The sequence below is a fragment of the Empidonax traillii genome, unplaced genomic scaffold (assembly GCF_003031625.1).
Source record: "Empidonax traillii isolate 1590-97213 ecotype Southwest subspecies unplaced genomic scaffold, ASM303162v1 scaffold30:size3273891, whole genome shotgun sequence".
Taxonomy (NCBI): Eukaryota; Metazoa; Chordata; class Aves; order Passeriformes; family Tyrannidae; genus Empidonax; species Empidonax traillii.
Genome location: NW_020955223.1, coordinates 2,875,910 through 2,892,172, shown reverse-complemented (window position 1 = coordinate 2,892,172; position 16,263 = coordinate 2,875,910). Strand labels below are relative to the sequence as shown.

The window sequence follows — 16,263 nt, the reverse complement described above, 5'->3', positions numbered from 1 at the left end:
GGTTTAGTATGAATTTAAACACATGAAACTCATAAAGTTACAATTTTCACAACATTTACTTTCCGTTAATGGCATCTACATACTATGATTACAGCCATACTGTCTATTGAATGTGTGTCACTATATACAGAAAACAAAACTTTTTATTCCCTGATTTTAAAGTCCTTGTACTCTGTCAATAGCCTATATTTTTATGTGACTGTCAACGAAATGAAATGAAATTGTGAGCATTTCAAAATGCTACCATTAAAACTATCGTTCTGAAATTTATATGACTGAGAGAACGAGAAAGAGAGACCCAGTTGTTGCCTTGGCTGCAGCTGTTTCTCCTCTTCTCTAGGAGGATAATCTTCTGCCAAACAGGATATCTGCATATACTAACTACATCTACATATACTATGAAACATTATTTTATTGTAAAGATCGTGAAAATATGAACTTTATGGTAAACCATACATTTGCAAAATTAATGCTGTAAGATCACACTCTTCAAAACACACTTCATTCAATCTTTAATTAGACTAAAACTTTAAAATAAATACATTAATAATTCCATGCAACATAAATTCAGAGCAGTATTTTTACTTTGTAAATGGAGAGTACTAAAGTACATAATTTTGAAAAATGAATATTTATATCAGACAGCAGTAGACCACAGTAAGGGGCAAAATTAAAATGCAAAAATGTTTTACTACACTGTAAAGCATCGTAGTGGTGACTACACTATTGCTTTTAGAAAGAGAAATTTTATTCCCTGACATATGTATCAAAGTAAAGTAAGAAACAAAAATAGGGGATGGAAAAGAAATAGCTGAAATAATGTAGAACTTCTCTTCATTTAATTCACAGCACCTAACCCAAGGGCAACAGCTGGCAAATGTACTACCTACAGTTATGGCACATGCTATGATGCGTGCCAGACATTTTCTTCAGACACGCTGCAATCAATATGTCAAAAAACCTGACAACACAGTTGGGGGTGTCCTGCTATTACAAGATCTCACCACAAACCCATTTATCCAAAATGACAGATTAGTGCCTAAAGAAGACTTTTATAAAAAGAAATGACAATTATCTTCACATATAAGTAAAAACTCTGAGGAGCAGCTGTATAAATTCAGTAAGAAAGACTTTTTTTTTCTCTTTTTTGGCAGGGTGGGGACAGGACAGGGATACACTGATATGTGAAATGATACACTGATATGTGAAATGAGAACAAATTTTTAATTGATACACTTATGAATTAATTACAGGTTGTTTAGACATAACAGAGAGTGGAAATTAAATTAGCATTACATGTATGCTACTTGAGCAGTTTTAAAGGCAGTTACATTTTGAACCATTTATTTGCTCCACAAATACCTGGACACCTGTCTGCAGACAAAAGGTAGCTTTTGGACAAGTGATGCAGGCCATATAAGTGGTATGAACATTACACAGCAAATAGTTTTATTGGAAAGGAAATTGAATTTCTCGCAATCACAAAACTTCTCAGTAAAGCAAGTAAAGGTCTTTAGTAAGGGTCAGCGACTCGGGGTCTGAATGAGAACCCTCGTCTAAATCTTGGCCATGTTCCTGTTTCCACATGAGCACTGGTAGAGTTGCTCCCAGATGAATTATCAGCCCTCTTCTCCCATGAAGACCTTATGTAATACTCCATTAATGCAAGTAAGCAATCCAACAGGAATACAAATCATGACTGAACAGGCAGCCAGTGCACTAGGTACTTAAAAAGAAAAGGTGCTGATACATAGGTGCAGAGGTAACTGAGCAGTATGCACAGCAATAAGCTGCCTTGTACTAGAAGAGCTAAAACTTAGCAGAGTTAGAGTGAATGGAGATCTAGACCCTGCCTGACTTAAAACAGAAGGCAGCATTAGCTTACACCCCTGAAGGAGGGTAACAGATTCTTGTCAACAACTATGCTGGCATGCAGCCACTTTGAGACTGCAACCAGAAGGCTCATCTTCATGTGAAGGGGCCACACTTTGACCAACAGCTAAAAGCAGAGCAAGAGCACCTCTGCGAAGGGAGAGAGTCCTAGTGTCCTAAATAAGTTGGTTCAACTCAGGGACAGCATTTTCATGGCTAGTAAATAACTTCATATTAAAACGGAGGTGGCTGTCATTGAAAAACCTTTCCCAGTCACCTGAAAGGTTCTGTGGTGGACAGAAACTTCCACTTCAGCAGAGCACAAAGGCACAAGTCAAGGGTGTAAGATCCCTCCCTGTGAGGCTGAACAGTTTCTGAAATAGTCAATAAGGAAGGAGAAAAAAAAAGCCTTCAGGGAAAGAACAATCAAACTGCCAATATCATCATTATGTGAGTCCCTGGGTGGGACACCTGTAGGGTGTGAAAGGAGTACACCTCCTTCCAAATAACTATCTATCATGCTATAGAAAAATAGAGAAAACATACTCATTTACAATACTACTTGAAATTGCATACAAAAACCATGAAGAAAACCCCTGTGGTATTCTAGCAGCTTTGTTTGAGCATTTCAGGACACCTGGCATCTTAGGTTTTATTCTAGAGAAAAGGCAATTGCTAAGAATCAAAATCAGTTCACCAGAAATGGGTGTATTACTCTTCCCAACCACAGGTAAAAATCACTGCATTGATTTCTATCCAATTCATAAATTGGAGCCTCTTCTTTCAATGCTATGATAGAAAGTCATTTTATAAAAAACATAAAAGTTGAAATATTAGAACAAATTTCAGTACACAGCATGATGTCTGCATTCACCTCAACCTACCTACTAAAGCAAACCTGCAAAAATAAAAATATATTCTTGAATTTCAACGTGTTTACAAAACAGACTCACTTATTACTGGAACATACTTTTCAAACTACAAAGCAGCTGCATGTAAGAGCACAAATAATAATACAGTCAATGTCCATGATCTGGGCACACAGCTACAACGTACAGATTAAAGCCAATGATATTAACAGTAAACCTTGCCTCTACTAACTGAAATAATTCTCAGTGTTGCAGACAATCTTTACATGATTGGACAGTAATTATCTCTTCAACTACTTTTTAATTTATTTTTGGAAATCACCTGAGCTGAATGTGTAGGTCAACAGGACCAAAAAGCAACTGATGCATTGCATTTTGGTTTTGACTGCACTTTCTTAATGACTGGCTGTGTCTTCATATATTACTCATGCATTTAGAAGTAATACAATAAGTCAAAGACCTCTGGGTGGAATGCAGAAGTCTCCAAGTTATTGAACACACATATATATTTATATATAGATATATATGATCACTAAATCAAACTAAAGCTTAAAACGTTCCAAATTTTTTATAACATTTTTATTTGCTGCAATTGAACAATTAGTGAAAAAACTCTGATTTAAAATAGTACCTGCTCTTACTTATCATTAGAAAAGATCAAAGTACAGAAACAATACATGAAATAAATGTTTATTTCAACTTGAAACTATATTAATGTATTTACAAATTGATTTACATATCTAGCAATGAAACACATACATTAAACATTGAGTAAAACTCCAAATTGCTCAGTTTGAAATTGTTGCTGGGGAAATTTACATTCTTTTCACAGCCATCAATTACTTTCACCTACAGAGACTGCTTATTTTTCTCTGAGACTTCACCTATTCAAACAGAACATGACAACAACTACTTTATATACGCTTTTAAGTATTTATTATTAAAATCAATTGTGAAGAGCTAAAGAATCAACCATAAGTGTGAAAAATTAACCAACATCTATAGTCAATTAGCTGGCACAGACTGTAGAACTTCTCAGAACAAACTGGCAAACTAAATCTTCTCAATCTATTTTACTTTACTGCAATAACAACAAAAGAAACCGACATATTGTACTCTTTCTATTCATGAGACTACAGGGAATCTTTGCTCATAACACAGTAAAATGAAGAATAGCAGCAATTACTTTTAAAGACATTCGGAACTACTAAAATTCAAGTGACTTTAGACCTATGGAACTATTTTCCTGTACAGGAAGGCCAGCTATAATCTTACCTCTTCTAGGGACACAGGTTTAGTAAACTTAACAAAATGAGAAAGTGATCTTTTGGGGATTCTAGTGTATAGAATAGTAGGCATTTATAACTATCATCAAAAGACACTTCCAATTTTTTTTTCTTGTGCGTTATTATTAGACTGCACCAGGGGGAGGAAAAAAAATCTATCAAGATTCTATAAAACTAACTTTTAGTCACTTACTGCGTCTCAAATCAAATAAACTCCGCATATTACTTACCAAAAAGCTTCATGGACACAGAGGAAGGAACTCTGCAAGCATATCAAGAAACCTAAATTTAGGAGCCTAACACTTGTGGTAGGCAATAAGACCTGACTAATGCCCTCAAAAGGCACCTGGAGTGTGATTCAGCTCATCATAAATTAGGTCAACTAAACTGCTCTCTAAGCTCCACTGACAGTAAGAATTAGCTCTTCAAAAGTCCACAACAGATTCAGGGGTTAAGAGTACACATGGACACTTAATATAAGGCACCTGAACCCAAGGAAAGAATTTTCAGCCTGTTTTCGAACTGATGTCAAGCAAAGAACCAAAGTACATCCCAGGCCATAAAGAATACTATTTTGAAACAATTTTCAATCAAGCATGAGAAAACCAAATGGGAATAAGGGAGCAATAAAATCACTTCCTAGCTGGAAAGGCACGCTAAACAGCTCAAAAAAATCCTAAATTAAGGGGGTCACATAAATGAAAGCCTACGTTCTTTGAATTTCAAGAACTGAAGTAGCCTACCTCGTTTTCTTGGAAAACCTTAAAAAACAAAAGTGAAGTCCTAAAATGGTACAGGATATCAGGAAAAAACTGAAACTTATTAATGGAGAAAAAAACAGGTTTTGGTTTTTAACAAAGTAGTGTGCTTCTCTGTGTCAGTATCTACCCTACCTTCCAGTCCCAAGGGAAAGAGCAAAAACACACAATACAGCCTCATCCTCCATGTAAGGCTGTTAAAATTCCATACATTCACCTAAATTATTATTCTTTAAGTGTTTCTTTAAAACTAGATCTCCTACATTCATTAGACACATACAGTCTAGATTTTGAAGGAATTAGCAAAACAATTATTGAGTATGTTCTAACTTCAAAACTGTTTCGAAATTGTCAGTGAAAATCATGAGGAAGTTCAAGACTATCTGTTTTTACTTGTAACTAAATGCCATGGACAATTCCTTTCCTCTTCCCCATCTCTGTCTTTTTGGTACAGCAAAAATACAGGTGAAATAACCTTTCCTTTTATAAAGCCTCCTATTCTTACAATCTTATATTCCAGTTATGCAATCAATCTCATATATCCAAATAGTTAAGACAAAAATACATTAAAAGAATATCCTAAAGCCCTAAAAATACAAGGTATAGTATAGCTCCAACATTTACACATTGATTCATTGTATCAGTATCTGTAGACCACCTTCCATCCCACAGGTGCTTATATTTGCTTTGCTGAAGTAGATGGGTGTTACACCACTAAAAATGATCCATGTAGTGTTACAAAAAAATACTCCCCCCCAAAGTTGAAAAGTTTTGTTTATTTTGAAGAAAGAAAGTCAAAATTTTATTAAAGTCAAAGCATATGCTTTCCTCCTGCAATGAAAATGAAGGGTTGTATTACCTTCATGCACTGTTATTCCACAGTTGTCACACTGGATTATTTCATCGGCATCTTCACTGTTATCTCCAAGACAAACGCAACAAATCAAAATATGGTCCATTTTCTGGGAACTCCAATTTTGAGACTTCTCAAGGATCAATGAGTCCTAATATTGAAAAATGAAGACATATGGATTACACCAGGAACTTCAATTTTATTTAAAACAAACAGAAGATCAGTTATTTGCCCAGTTTTAGAACAAGAATCAAAAAAAGATGGAAAATTATTTTCACATGGCTATAAGTTTCTTTATTGTCAAAACATTCAAGAACTTCACCAACGAATACAAGAGCTGGAAGGGATGGATCTCAATAACCTATAAACTTTTAGACTTGTTAAGATCTAAAGGCCAGAGAAGATATACTTCCTCAGACAGAAACATGTATGCAAACCATTTATGTTCTACAAAAGGAATACCTAAGAAACCATTTAAAAGTAAAATTTAAAAAAAAGGCAACGGGTAACCTTCAAATGTTCCAATATTCATTTTGTTAAAATTTTAAAAAATCACAGATCTGAAAAATCCAAAAATAAACAGTTAACACAAGCCTGCAAAGTTTTCACTTACATAAAATATAACAAATTATCAACTCAGCATGATTTTGTTGTAATGCAAATTTATATGTCTCCATGCAAAACCATATGACTTATTAAAACTACAACCACCTATGTTGTCCTGACTATATACAGGAGTAAGGATTTGCAGAACAAGCACATTGCCCCGTTCTGATAACCTGAAAATATGAACTACAGCTCTTAAATAGAATGTGGGTTTTCACAGAGAATTTTTCTAAGGAAACACAGAAGAGTGGTTCAAAAACCAAATAAAGCTGTATGTAAATTTAATTTTCATAATAAACACTCTCTAGGACTTAAACTATTTTCATTGTGAGATACACCCACTGTATCTTCTGCAGTTTCATGGCCTCTGCTGTACAAAGAAATAGCAATAAATAATTTCAAACCAGAGGCTGAGAGTTCAAGCCTAAATGGTATCCATTCAAAATATCAGAGATGTGAAACTATTCCAAAACTGCTGCGGCATCAATAAAAAAAAAGTAAAAATTAAAGATGCCATCTGAAACATCTTTTTCTAATTTTAACCCCCCATGAATGACATAAAATACAGCATGAACACCATGCCTAAGGAACCATGACCTCATCTAGAAGCAGAAAAGAACATTCACATGGTCATGTTGCTTACAGGAAGGCAGCTAACCATGAAAAATAAGAGATTCTCCACTACAGAGTTCAGACATATGCAGCATCTCTTACAACACTCTCCTTTTAGAACAAAGCATTGCAAGAAAAGAAACAAACTTGGACATTACCATGGCCCACCATCACTCAAAATACCCATGTTTAGCTTACCATTCCCATTACATTACATTAATTGCAGATTATTTGTGCACAGGTTTCCCTGATGTATCTCACAACTCTACAGAAATCAGCTTATTCTGAAAGTACCTTTGACTCCAAGTGTCATCTGACTTCACTAAAAGAAGTTTAAAAGGAAATCTGCAATCTCTACTATTATTGGAAGCCTAAGGTCTGGCAATTAAAAAAAAAAAGGAAGAAAAACAAAACTATTACTTTAGATTGAATAAACAGGATTGCATTGTAAAAACTACACTGAGATAACACTAGCTGTCTAGATAGTGAGAACATATGCAAACATAGACCAAAAAAAAAACCAAACCAAAACAAAAACCAAGCAATGATGAAAGGACATAAAATTTTTGATCTAATGATAGAATCCCCATCCATTATGGGGATGTTGGCTGTCTTCACCTTATGTGAAGACAGCCAACAGGTCAAACATAGTTGAGTAACTTCGTTTTCTGTGCAGACACTGGGAGGGAGTGATCTGGAAAGTATGCTGCTCTCCCATGCTTTTAGTCCTTATAAGCACCTGAAAGACCCTACCCTTCTAAAACAAGGGAACTTCTACATAGAGGTAGGAACTGCTGCCAACTCATGAACAAGTCCTGTTCCCTACTCAAGTGAGAGAAATGATTTCACTACGTAATGAATCACTATGTAATTCCCATTTCTGTGGTGTTAATGAAGAAAGTGAGCATTGCAAACTATATGCCCATAGACTTCTAACTTTAAAGAGAAAAAGAAAATTAAAAATACAATGACCACCTCACTGAAAATAGGAGAATCCTTTAAAGTGGTAGTAATTACAAAAACAGAAAAGCACCATTTATCTACTAATGATGCCTGACCTCGGGAAAGAAAGCCAAGTTTTTATTCTGTCATAATACAATAGAAAACCACATTATATTTAATTACAGCACATGTCAATATACTGTATATGCAGACCTCAACATATTTTTGTAAAATGTAAAAAATACCAAAAATCACAAAGAAACAAGAACCAGGCAACCTATTCCCAACACCGTCACCAACATCCATCCTCCAAAATAAATAAAGTAAGAAGGGAGAATGCACTACAACATGTTAAGAGTTAATTACCTGAAATTCTGTCATAAATTAATTATGCATTCAGATATCTGCTTTTCTACACAGTTTCTGCAGTGTAATCAGATTTTGCTAGATTTGTCCGCTAGACAAATTTTTTTTTTTTTAATATTTCAAAATATTGTAGCAGTGGAGAGTACACTGTTACAATACAGTTGAGTATCACAGAAATCTAAAAATTAAAGTCTATAATCCAGTCTACAGATATTCAGTTACAAGACTTCTTGTTAAAGTCCTACTCATAAGCAGTACGCTACTTTCCTTTACATGCAATAAAGATAAAATATCAGATACAGAAGTATAATTTGAACTTCAAATGCTCAAATTTTAATTTTATCATCTGATCACTGTCCTAAATCTAAAGGTAAGAAAGAATCTGATGTCCACGAATACTAAGAAGTTTCACAGAAGATACATCAGAGACAGCTCTGGGCTTCTGAAACAGGCCTAATTTTTCAAATCAATGTAAATTATCACCATACTTAAGAACAGATAATTCACAGCTCAATTCTGATATGGGAAAGAACTCTGAAAGAAAATTGCCTTTCTCTGTTTCAAGTTCTAATCATCATCAGAGCACTTTCAGTTCCTGAACCAAGAGAATGCAGGTAACAATACTAGAATCACAGAGCTCAACAACGAAAGAATATGCCCATACAAAAAGTTAATAAAGAAAAAAATCCAAATAAGAATTATGCTTTTTTTTTCCAATCCCAATTATTACTAGTAATTAAAACAGCACAGCTCATTCACTATTGTACATATAGAACACGCATCGAAGTATCTGAAATGGACACATCTGGTTCTTACAAATACTCTGTAGTTCCCTATCATTTTATACATTTAAATAAAGCTTAAAGGGAACAGCAGAACTTTAAATAGTGTCATATCCCTATTATTTCTCAAATGTAATGTTGACATTACAACTCCTTCCTGAAAATTGAATGTAGATTTTACAGCAATTCGTTTAATTTTGTTTAAAATTTTGCTACTGCAGGACATGAAGTCAGCCACACTGACAACCTGATATCCTAATTTTTCCACAGGCACAACCTTCAAAGCAACACTAGCTGTGCATAGGGAAAAAAAGGTTGTCTTATTAAACACTTATATTTATTTTTCACACTATGCCATCAGAAAATATTTAATATAATAATCACAGTTCCCAAATGCTTTTTAGTATGGTAAGAAATTAGTTCATTTGTGACTATTATAAGCAAACCCAACATAAATTATCATAATTAATCTATATGATTTTCGTCCCAGCGTGCATATTTCTTTACTTAAAATTCTTCTATTAGTGAACTTAGGGTTCAGACTTTGATGTCTGTCACAAAGAAGGGCTAGGATAAAGAATAACTTATCTTTTATCTATTTTATGATTATGTCACAGATGTTTTTAACTTTTAGAGCATTACAGATATGCAGCATTTACACTCAAACAGAACTAGAAGTCTTGCTAATACATGTTGGTTTGCATACTGGACCTCCTATTTGTTTTAGCACTAATCCAACCTCACCAAAGCCAAGAGAAGTCTCTCTATTGACTTTAGTGGCATTACCCTGGCCAAATGGTCCAAGCAAGGTTATTTTATATGCAGTGCCTATTTAGCATAATTTTGCTGTTTCACTTACTCACTTATTATTGTGTAAACACAACTCCAGCCAATCAGTTTAACTTTTCAAATTAACAGAATAGCTACTGGGGAGTAGTTTCCATTTGTCAAGAGATATATTATAGAAAGTTGGTTGCACTACCTCATTACTCTTGCTTTGTGAAAGAGCCAGGCTATCATTTGTCAATTCCTCATCATCTGCATTATTCCTGTTAAGAACTTTACTCTTCTTCTTCTTGGATCCTCCATCACTAGCCGTGCTGCTATTATCTTCTTCATTACCTTCCTCATCATTGTCATCCTCATCGCTTCCACTCCCATCATCTTCATCATCCTCATTATCTCCATCACTCCCCTCTTTTCGCAGAGCATTTTTTCCTTTTTTTTTCTCAGCAGTAGGCCGCCAGTCATTGTCATCTTCACTATCGTAGTCATCCATATCATTTAGTTCTTCCATAGATACAAAATCCAGCAGAGGTCGGTTCCTGCGTAAATTCCATTTTTTTGGTTCATTTGTTTGCTCATCGGGCACAGCATCAGGTTCAGCTGCTTTCTCCTTCTCTTTCTTCTTTTTTGGTTTTTCTTCATCTTCTTGCTCTTTCTTTTCAGTTTTAATTACCTCTTTCTCTGCTGTTGGCACCTCTTCCTCAGTGGAGCTTTTTGGCTGTTGCTCTTCTACTTTCCCTTCTGCTGGTTCCTCCTCCAAGATATTTTCTTCTGATTCAGTACAGGAACCTTCACCACTGTCCTTTGATGCATCTTCACTCCCATGACCACTTCCTTCAGAATCTGTTGAGCATATGAAAATTTAAAAAAAGTTCCGACACAAATGTACCCCCAAAAATAAAATCTGTTGAAGCAAGTTGTTAAACAAAAGAATGATGCATGTTCCTCCCTTATAAGGTATTCCACCTATTTTTTTCAGCTGGTATCCAAATACTGCTATTTCAAGTGGTATGTTGAGAATCTGTTTAACATGAGTGCATTTTAAGATGCCAAAAAAAAAGATGGTAGAACTTATTAAATGAGCATTATATGTTCCTTTGAACTGCAGCTCATATTAACAATAAGCAATAGCACAGAGTAATTTCCATGTGAAGTCACAACTTAAAGAAACAGCATTCCAGTTCTTAATTTCTGTAGGTATTTTCTACATCTTCAAAATAAAACAGCTATCCAATAGAGAGAAATTACAAAACGAAGAGTTTATGTAACAAGTACTAGTAACAGTATGGATAATCCCATACCTTCATTTTTAGTACATTTTTTTTTCTGGGTTTGAGGGCTCTTTTAATTTTCAGTGTTAGTTCACTTATTAATACCACATAAGCTACACCTCATTCAGTGTTGCAGCTGCACAACAATTCATAAATTCTAACCTTATACCATTCACATGGTATCATTCTATGTGTAGTCACTATTTCCATTAACTAACACAGGCCAACTGTGCAATAGAAGAGGATTTGTACTAAAAAAATAATAAAAATAAGACAATTTTACTATGAAGTACATGTAAAAAATATTGAAAAATGATGTGAACATGTTAAATTTTATAATCATCCACCTTGACTAATTCTCATCTACTGTTTTGCATTCGCAGTATTAGTTTTATTGAAGGAAAATTCAGAAAATGTTTTTTAAAATTAACAAAATATAAAGTTGCTTAATTCAATGCAGGGATTAACTAGGCAACGGTTACAGTTTTCAGTTTGCTCAAAGCCATTACCAAGTTTTTGACCCACTGTCATATAGATGCAAAGATGAAACATGTTGATGCTTGCAAATTAAAAAAAATTCTTAATTGCTTTAGCTACCACCCAAAAATCTCCACCTCTCAGCAACACCTTACACAGAGAATTTCTGTGCACATCCATCTCTGTATAAATCCAAATAAACACACACTGGGGTCAGTGTGCTATACATTTCACATAGCATTGATTTCCACCCCACAGAACATCGCCAATGATTAGCCAGTTGTTACTTCAATACAGTGGTCAGTTTTGTCTTTGTCTGCATATATCTGCATGTGGAAGTGTTTGGTGAGATTATAAAATTATACACAAAAGTAATCTTTCAGTGCTCTTATGGATCAGGACATTAATGCTATCCATCCCCTCACAAGCTAAAAGAAACTAAGTTTCCAACAAACGTTCTAACCTTTAGAGATCCAGAAAAAAATCCAAGTTATTTTACAATCTTTTGAGAAGAGAGTAATTCAGTCAGTTACCTACACCTATTAGCCTGATTGTAGTAATCAAAATAAAACATAACTAACTGAAGTTCAAATATTTGAACTCTCATCAGACATGCCACAAGAAACAAAAAACCAGTATTAAATAATATGAAGTCTAAAAAATTATTTTTAAATTACAATAACTTTGTTTGGATATAGAATCACAGAATTACAGGATGAGTAAGGCAGGAAGGGACCACAGTGGGTCCTGGGATCCAACCTCCCTGCTCAAGCAGGGTCATCGTAGAGCACACTGGACAGGATTGTGTCCAGACAGTTCTTGAATATCTCCATGGAAGGAGACTCCAAATCTCTCTAGGCAATCTGTTCCAGTGCTTGGTCACCTGCACAGCAAAAAAGTTCTTCCTCATATTCATGTGGAACTTCCTGTGTATCAGTTTCTGCCTGTTGCCTCTTGTCCTATTGCTTGGTACTATCAAGAAGAGCCTGGTTCCACCCTCTTGACACCCTCCCTTGCAAATACTTACAGACATTGGTAAAGACCCCTCTCAGTTGTCTCTTCTCAAGGCTGAACAGGCCCAGATCCCTCAGCTTTCCCTTGTGAGTGCATCCAGAGAAGGGTCACAAAAATGGTGAGAAGGTTGTAACACTCCATGGAGAAAAGCTCAGAGAACTGGGGTTGTTCAGCCTGGAGAAGAGAAGGCTCCAGGCAGAACTTACTTTGCCCTTTCAATATATAAAGGGGGCTTATATGAAACAGAAACTTTACCATGGCCTGAAGCGACAGGATGATGTTGGCATCAGAATTTTGGGTTTTGGATATGGGTTGGTTTATAGGACATGAGGCCTGCTGGCAGCACATGGGGCACAACTGTCTCGAAGAAGGAAAAAGCATTTTTGCAAAGTAGTTAGCAGGGCTCATTGCAAGACTTTAAACTAGATCTGAAAGGGGAAAGGGATAAAACCAGGTTCACTAGAGATATGCCTGGGGTTAGCACACCAATGTTTGAGGGACAGAGTGCTATCAAAATCCTTTGGTCTGTGACCTCTCTGGAGGTAGGGAATGGAGATCCGTGTAGCAGTAAAGATACAAGGTTTTGTGTTAGAAAACATGGGAGCAACTAAAAATAGTCATGTAGGGTCTGTCCCCCAAAAAGGTGGTGAGATCAACAGTCCAACTGAAGTGCATCTACACCAATGTACATGGCATGGGAAAGAAACAGAAGGAGCTGGAAGCCGTTGTGCAATAGTAAAACTATGACATAGCTGCCATCATGTAGACATGGGATGACAGACAACTGTGTTGTAGGAGTACTTTAGAAGGGGCAGACAAGCAAGGAGAGGTGGTGGACTACCTCTGTATATAAGAAAGTGTTTTGATTGTTTGGGGCATAATGATGGTGACAATACGGTTGTTTAAGAGTGACTGAGGGGGAAGTCCAACAAGGTGGACTCTGTTACAAAGACCACTCACCCAGGATGAAGAGGAAAGTAAAATAGTCTGTAAGCAGCTGGGAGAAGTCTCACAATCACTAGCACTCATTCTCATAGGGGACTTCAACTTACCAGATGTCTGCTGAAAACACAACACAGCAGAAAGGAAATGGTCTGGGATATTCCTGGAGCATGTGCAAGGTAACAGCCTGACACAGCCGGTGAGAGAGCCTAGCAGGGAAGGCTCCCCACTGGACTTGTTGTTTGTGAACAGAGAAGGACTGACACGACGCTGTAAGCTGTCTTGGGCAGAGCACAACTGAAATGATAGTTTTCAATTCTCAGAGAAGTAAGAAAGGCAGTCAGCAGAACTGCTGCCGTGGACTTTCAGAGGGCAGATGCTGCCCTGTTGAGAGGCCTGGTTGACAGAGTCTCTTTCTGGTTGACAGTCCAGGAAGACTGGAGATTCTTCAAGAAGGAAATCTTAAAACTGCAGGAGCAGGCTGTCCCCATGGGCTGAAAGCAGAAGACTGATCTGGCTGAACACACCTGAGAGCTTTGGCTGGAACGTAGGAAAAGAAGGAGAGTTTATGGCCTCTGGAAGAAGGGACAGGCAACTCAGGAAGACTACAAGGATGTCGTGAGGGAGAAAATCAGAAGGGTCAAAGCCCAACTACAACTTAATCTGATTACTGCCATAAAAGACAATGAAATATGTTTCCATAAACACATCATCAATGAAATGGCTGAAGACAATCTCCATCCTTTACTAGATGTGGGGGGGAAACATAGTGACAAAGGATGAGGAAAAGGCTGAGAAACTAAATGCCTTCTTTGCCTCAGTCTTAATAGCAAGACCAGTTGTTCTCCAGGTACCCAGCCCCTTGAGCTGGAAGGCAAAGACAGGGAGTAGAATAAAGCACCCATAATCCAAGGAGAAATGGTCAGCCTGACCTCAGTGTTGTGGATGGTCATGGAGCAGATTATCTTGAGTTCATCATGTGGCAGGTGCAGGACAACCAGGGGATCAGGTCCAGTCAGCATGGGTTTGTGAAAGGCAGGTCCTGCTGGACCAACCTAATCTTTTTTATGACAAGATGACCTTCTTAGTAAATGAGGGAAAGGCTGTCGAAGTTGTCAACAGGTTCTGAGTGCTTATGTGCCCTACGTGTCTCATTGTAAATAAAGTAGTATAGGATCCTGCCAAAATTAACTGGATTTTTAAGTTAACTGTTTTATTTCCCCAACATAAGTCCGCCACAGACATTTGTTTTGATGCTTTAATTGTGCTGTTGAGTTTCTAAATATACTTAAATCTCTTGTCAATTTAAGCCTCCATTTTATATTTTGTGGGGAATCTTAGTCTGAGAAGAGTTTGATCTTTAACAGCACTTTAAATTACTAACAGTGATTCTCGTACATCAATACAATTTCATGCAGACAATTTAAAGCAGAGAAAAAATAAACACTGTTTTCATTCACATCTCTCCTTCAAATTCGCTTTGCCTTCTGTCTGCACATTTTGTTTTGTACTCTCCTGTCTGCATTCATGGACACACCAGAGATACCTATAGCAAGGTCTGAATGCATCCACTGTGATAGGTGCTTTTCCAGAAAGACCTATTCTGTGATAACAGCAATTTTTTCAGGTGTTCTTCTCTCAGCTGTACTTTTACTGAGGAAGAGGCTGTAGTATACAATTTTCTCCTTGAAAGAAATGCTTAAAGAACGGCTCTTTCAAATTGGCTACCATATCATGTCATTCCCTATGGGAAAGAAGTCAAGCTACTCTAAGTGAAAGATGGGGCCAGATACACCATCAAATAGTGAAGAATATAGAGTTCCACTGAGAACAAATATGAGAGATAACAGTTGGGAGAAAGACATCATTTATTCCTCTATATCTTGTATTTTTAGCTCTACTAAGCACAACAGCAGGTGGTAGTCAAAGCCAAAGAGGATAATTCTGAAAAGAATTCTCCATAACAGAACATTATGCTACAGAATTAACATAGCAAAAAATAAAGTGTAATAAAGAAACAGTCCACTCAGATGTGGAGTCTTTTGTGTAGTATGTACTATGCACTAGACTTCAGGATAAAGCTACTGAAATCAACACAGCAGTAAAAAAAAAATCCTCCCAGGGTTTTGCAGAACCATTTTACAAACTTGAAACATGATAACCCATAATTTTTTTAATTTTAACATTCTAAGAAAATTCATCTATACAGAGAGTAAATGCTACACAACGTAAGTACCTAGCCAACCACTCACAGGAGACAGTCTAATTCTTCAATGCAGTATTTAGCTTAACTAGCAGCTCTGTAAAAAGCAGATGTATTGTTTAAGTGAACTGTAAAAGATAAGCTAGTTGAAGGCAACTCTGGTTGAGTCTTATCCACATGCTCAAAGATGCCCACCAAGAATACAATCAAGGATCCTGGAACATTGAAAAGTAATGAAAAACCTAAAAAACTGAGCATGCAATACAGAAAGAAACTACCAAATTATTACTGCTAAATAGTATTGTTCAATAATAACCTACAGCCATCATGTGAGAAGTCATCCAGCCCACAGTGGCCTTCAGAACGCCCTCTTTCTGAGGGCAGTAACAAAAACCATGATACAGATGAGGTTAATGTCACTCAAGCACCACCACCTTGGCTATTGGTCCTTTAGCCTCTTTCTCCCCCATCACAAGGCGAACAAGTTCTCGACATGGTGAAATTCCCTACGCATCTCTGCTAAAACACCACGTTACATACCATGTACAATCCCTCACCCAGGGTGTTTGCATCCTGGCAGATGGAACAGCCATAAACTTCCTTACAAGAACAACTCCAGACTCA

At 36.5% G+C, this 16,263-nt stretch overlaps 1 protein-coding gene across 2 annotated transcripts in view; it reads right to left on the bottom strand.

Moving 5' to 3' along the window:
- Positions 1-16,263, bottom strand: part of PHF14 (PHD finger protein 14) — a 158,776-nt gene that overhangs the window by 135,807 nt on the left and 6,706 nt on the right. For both annotated transcript variants that reach the window (XM_027911068.1, XM_027911074.1), the window contains exons 3-4: positions 9,929-10,575; positions 5,645-5,789 (exon numbers count right to left, since the gene is read on the bottom strand). In XM_027911068.1, the coding sequence (XP_027766869.1) occupies positions 5,645-5,789; positions 9,929-10,575 (792 nt within the window). The remainder of the gene's footprint in view (positions 1-5,644; positions 5,790-9,928; positions 10,576-16,263) is intronic.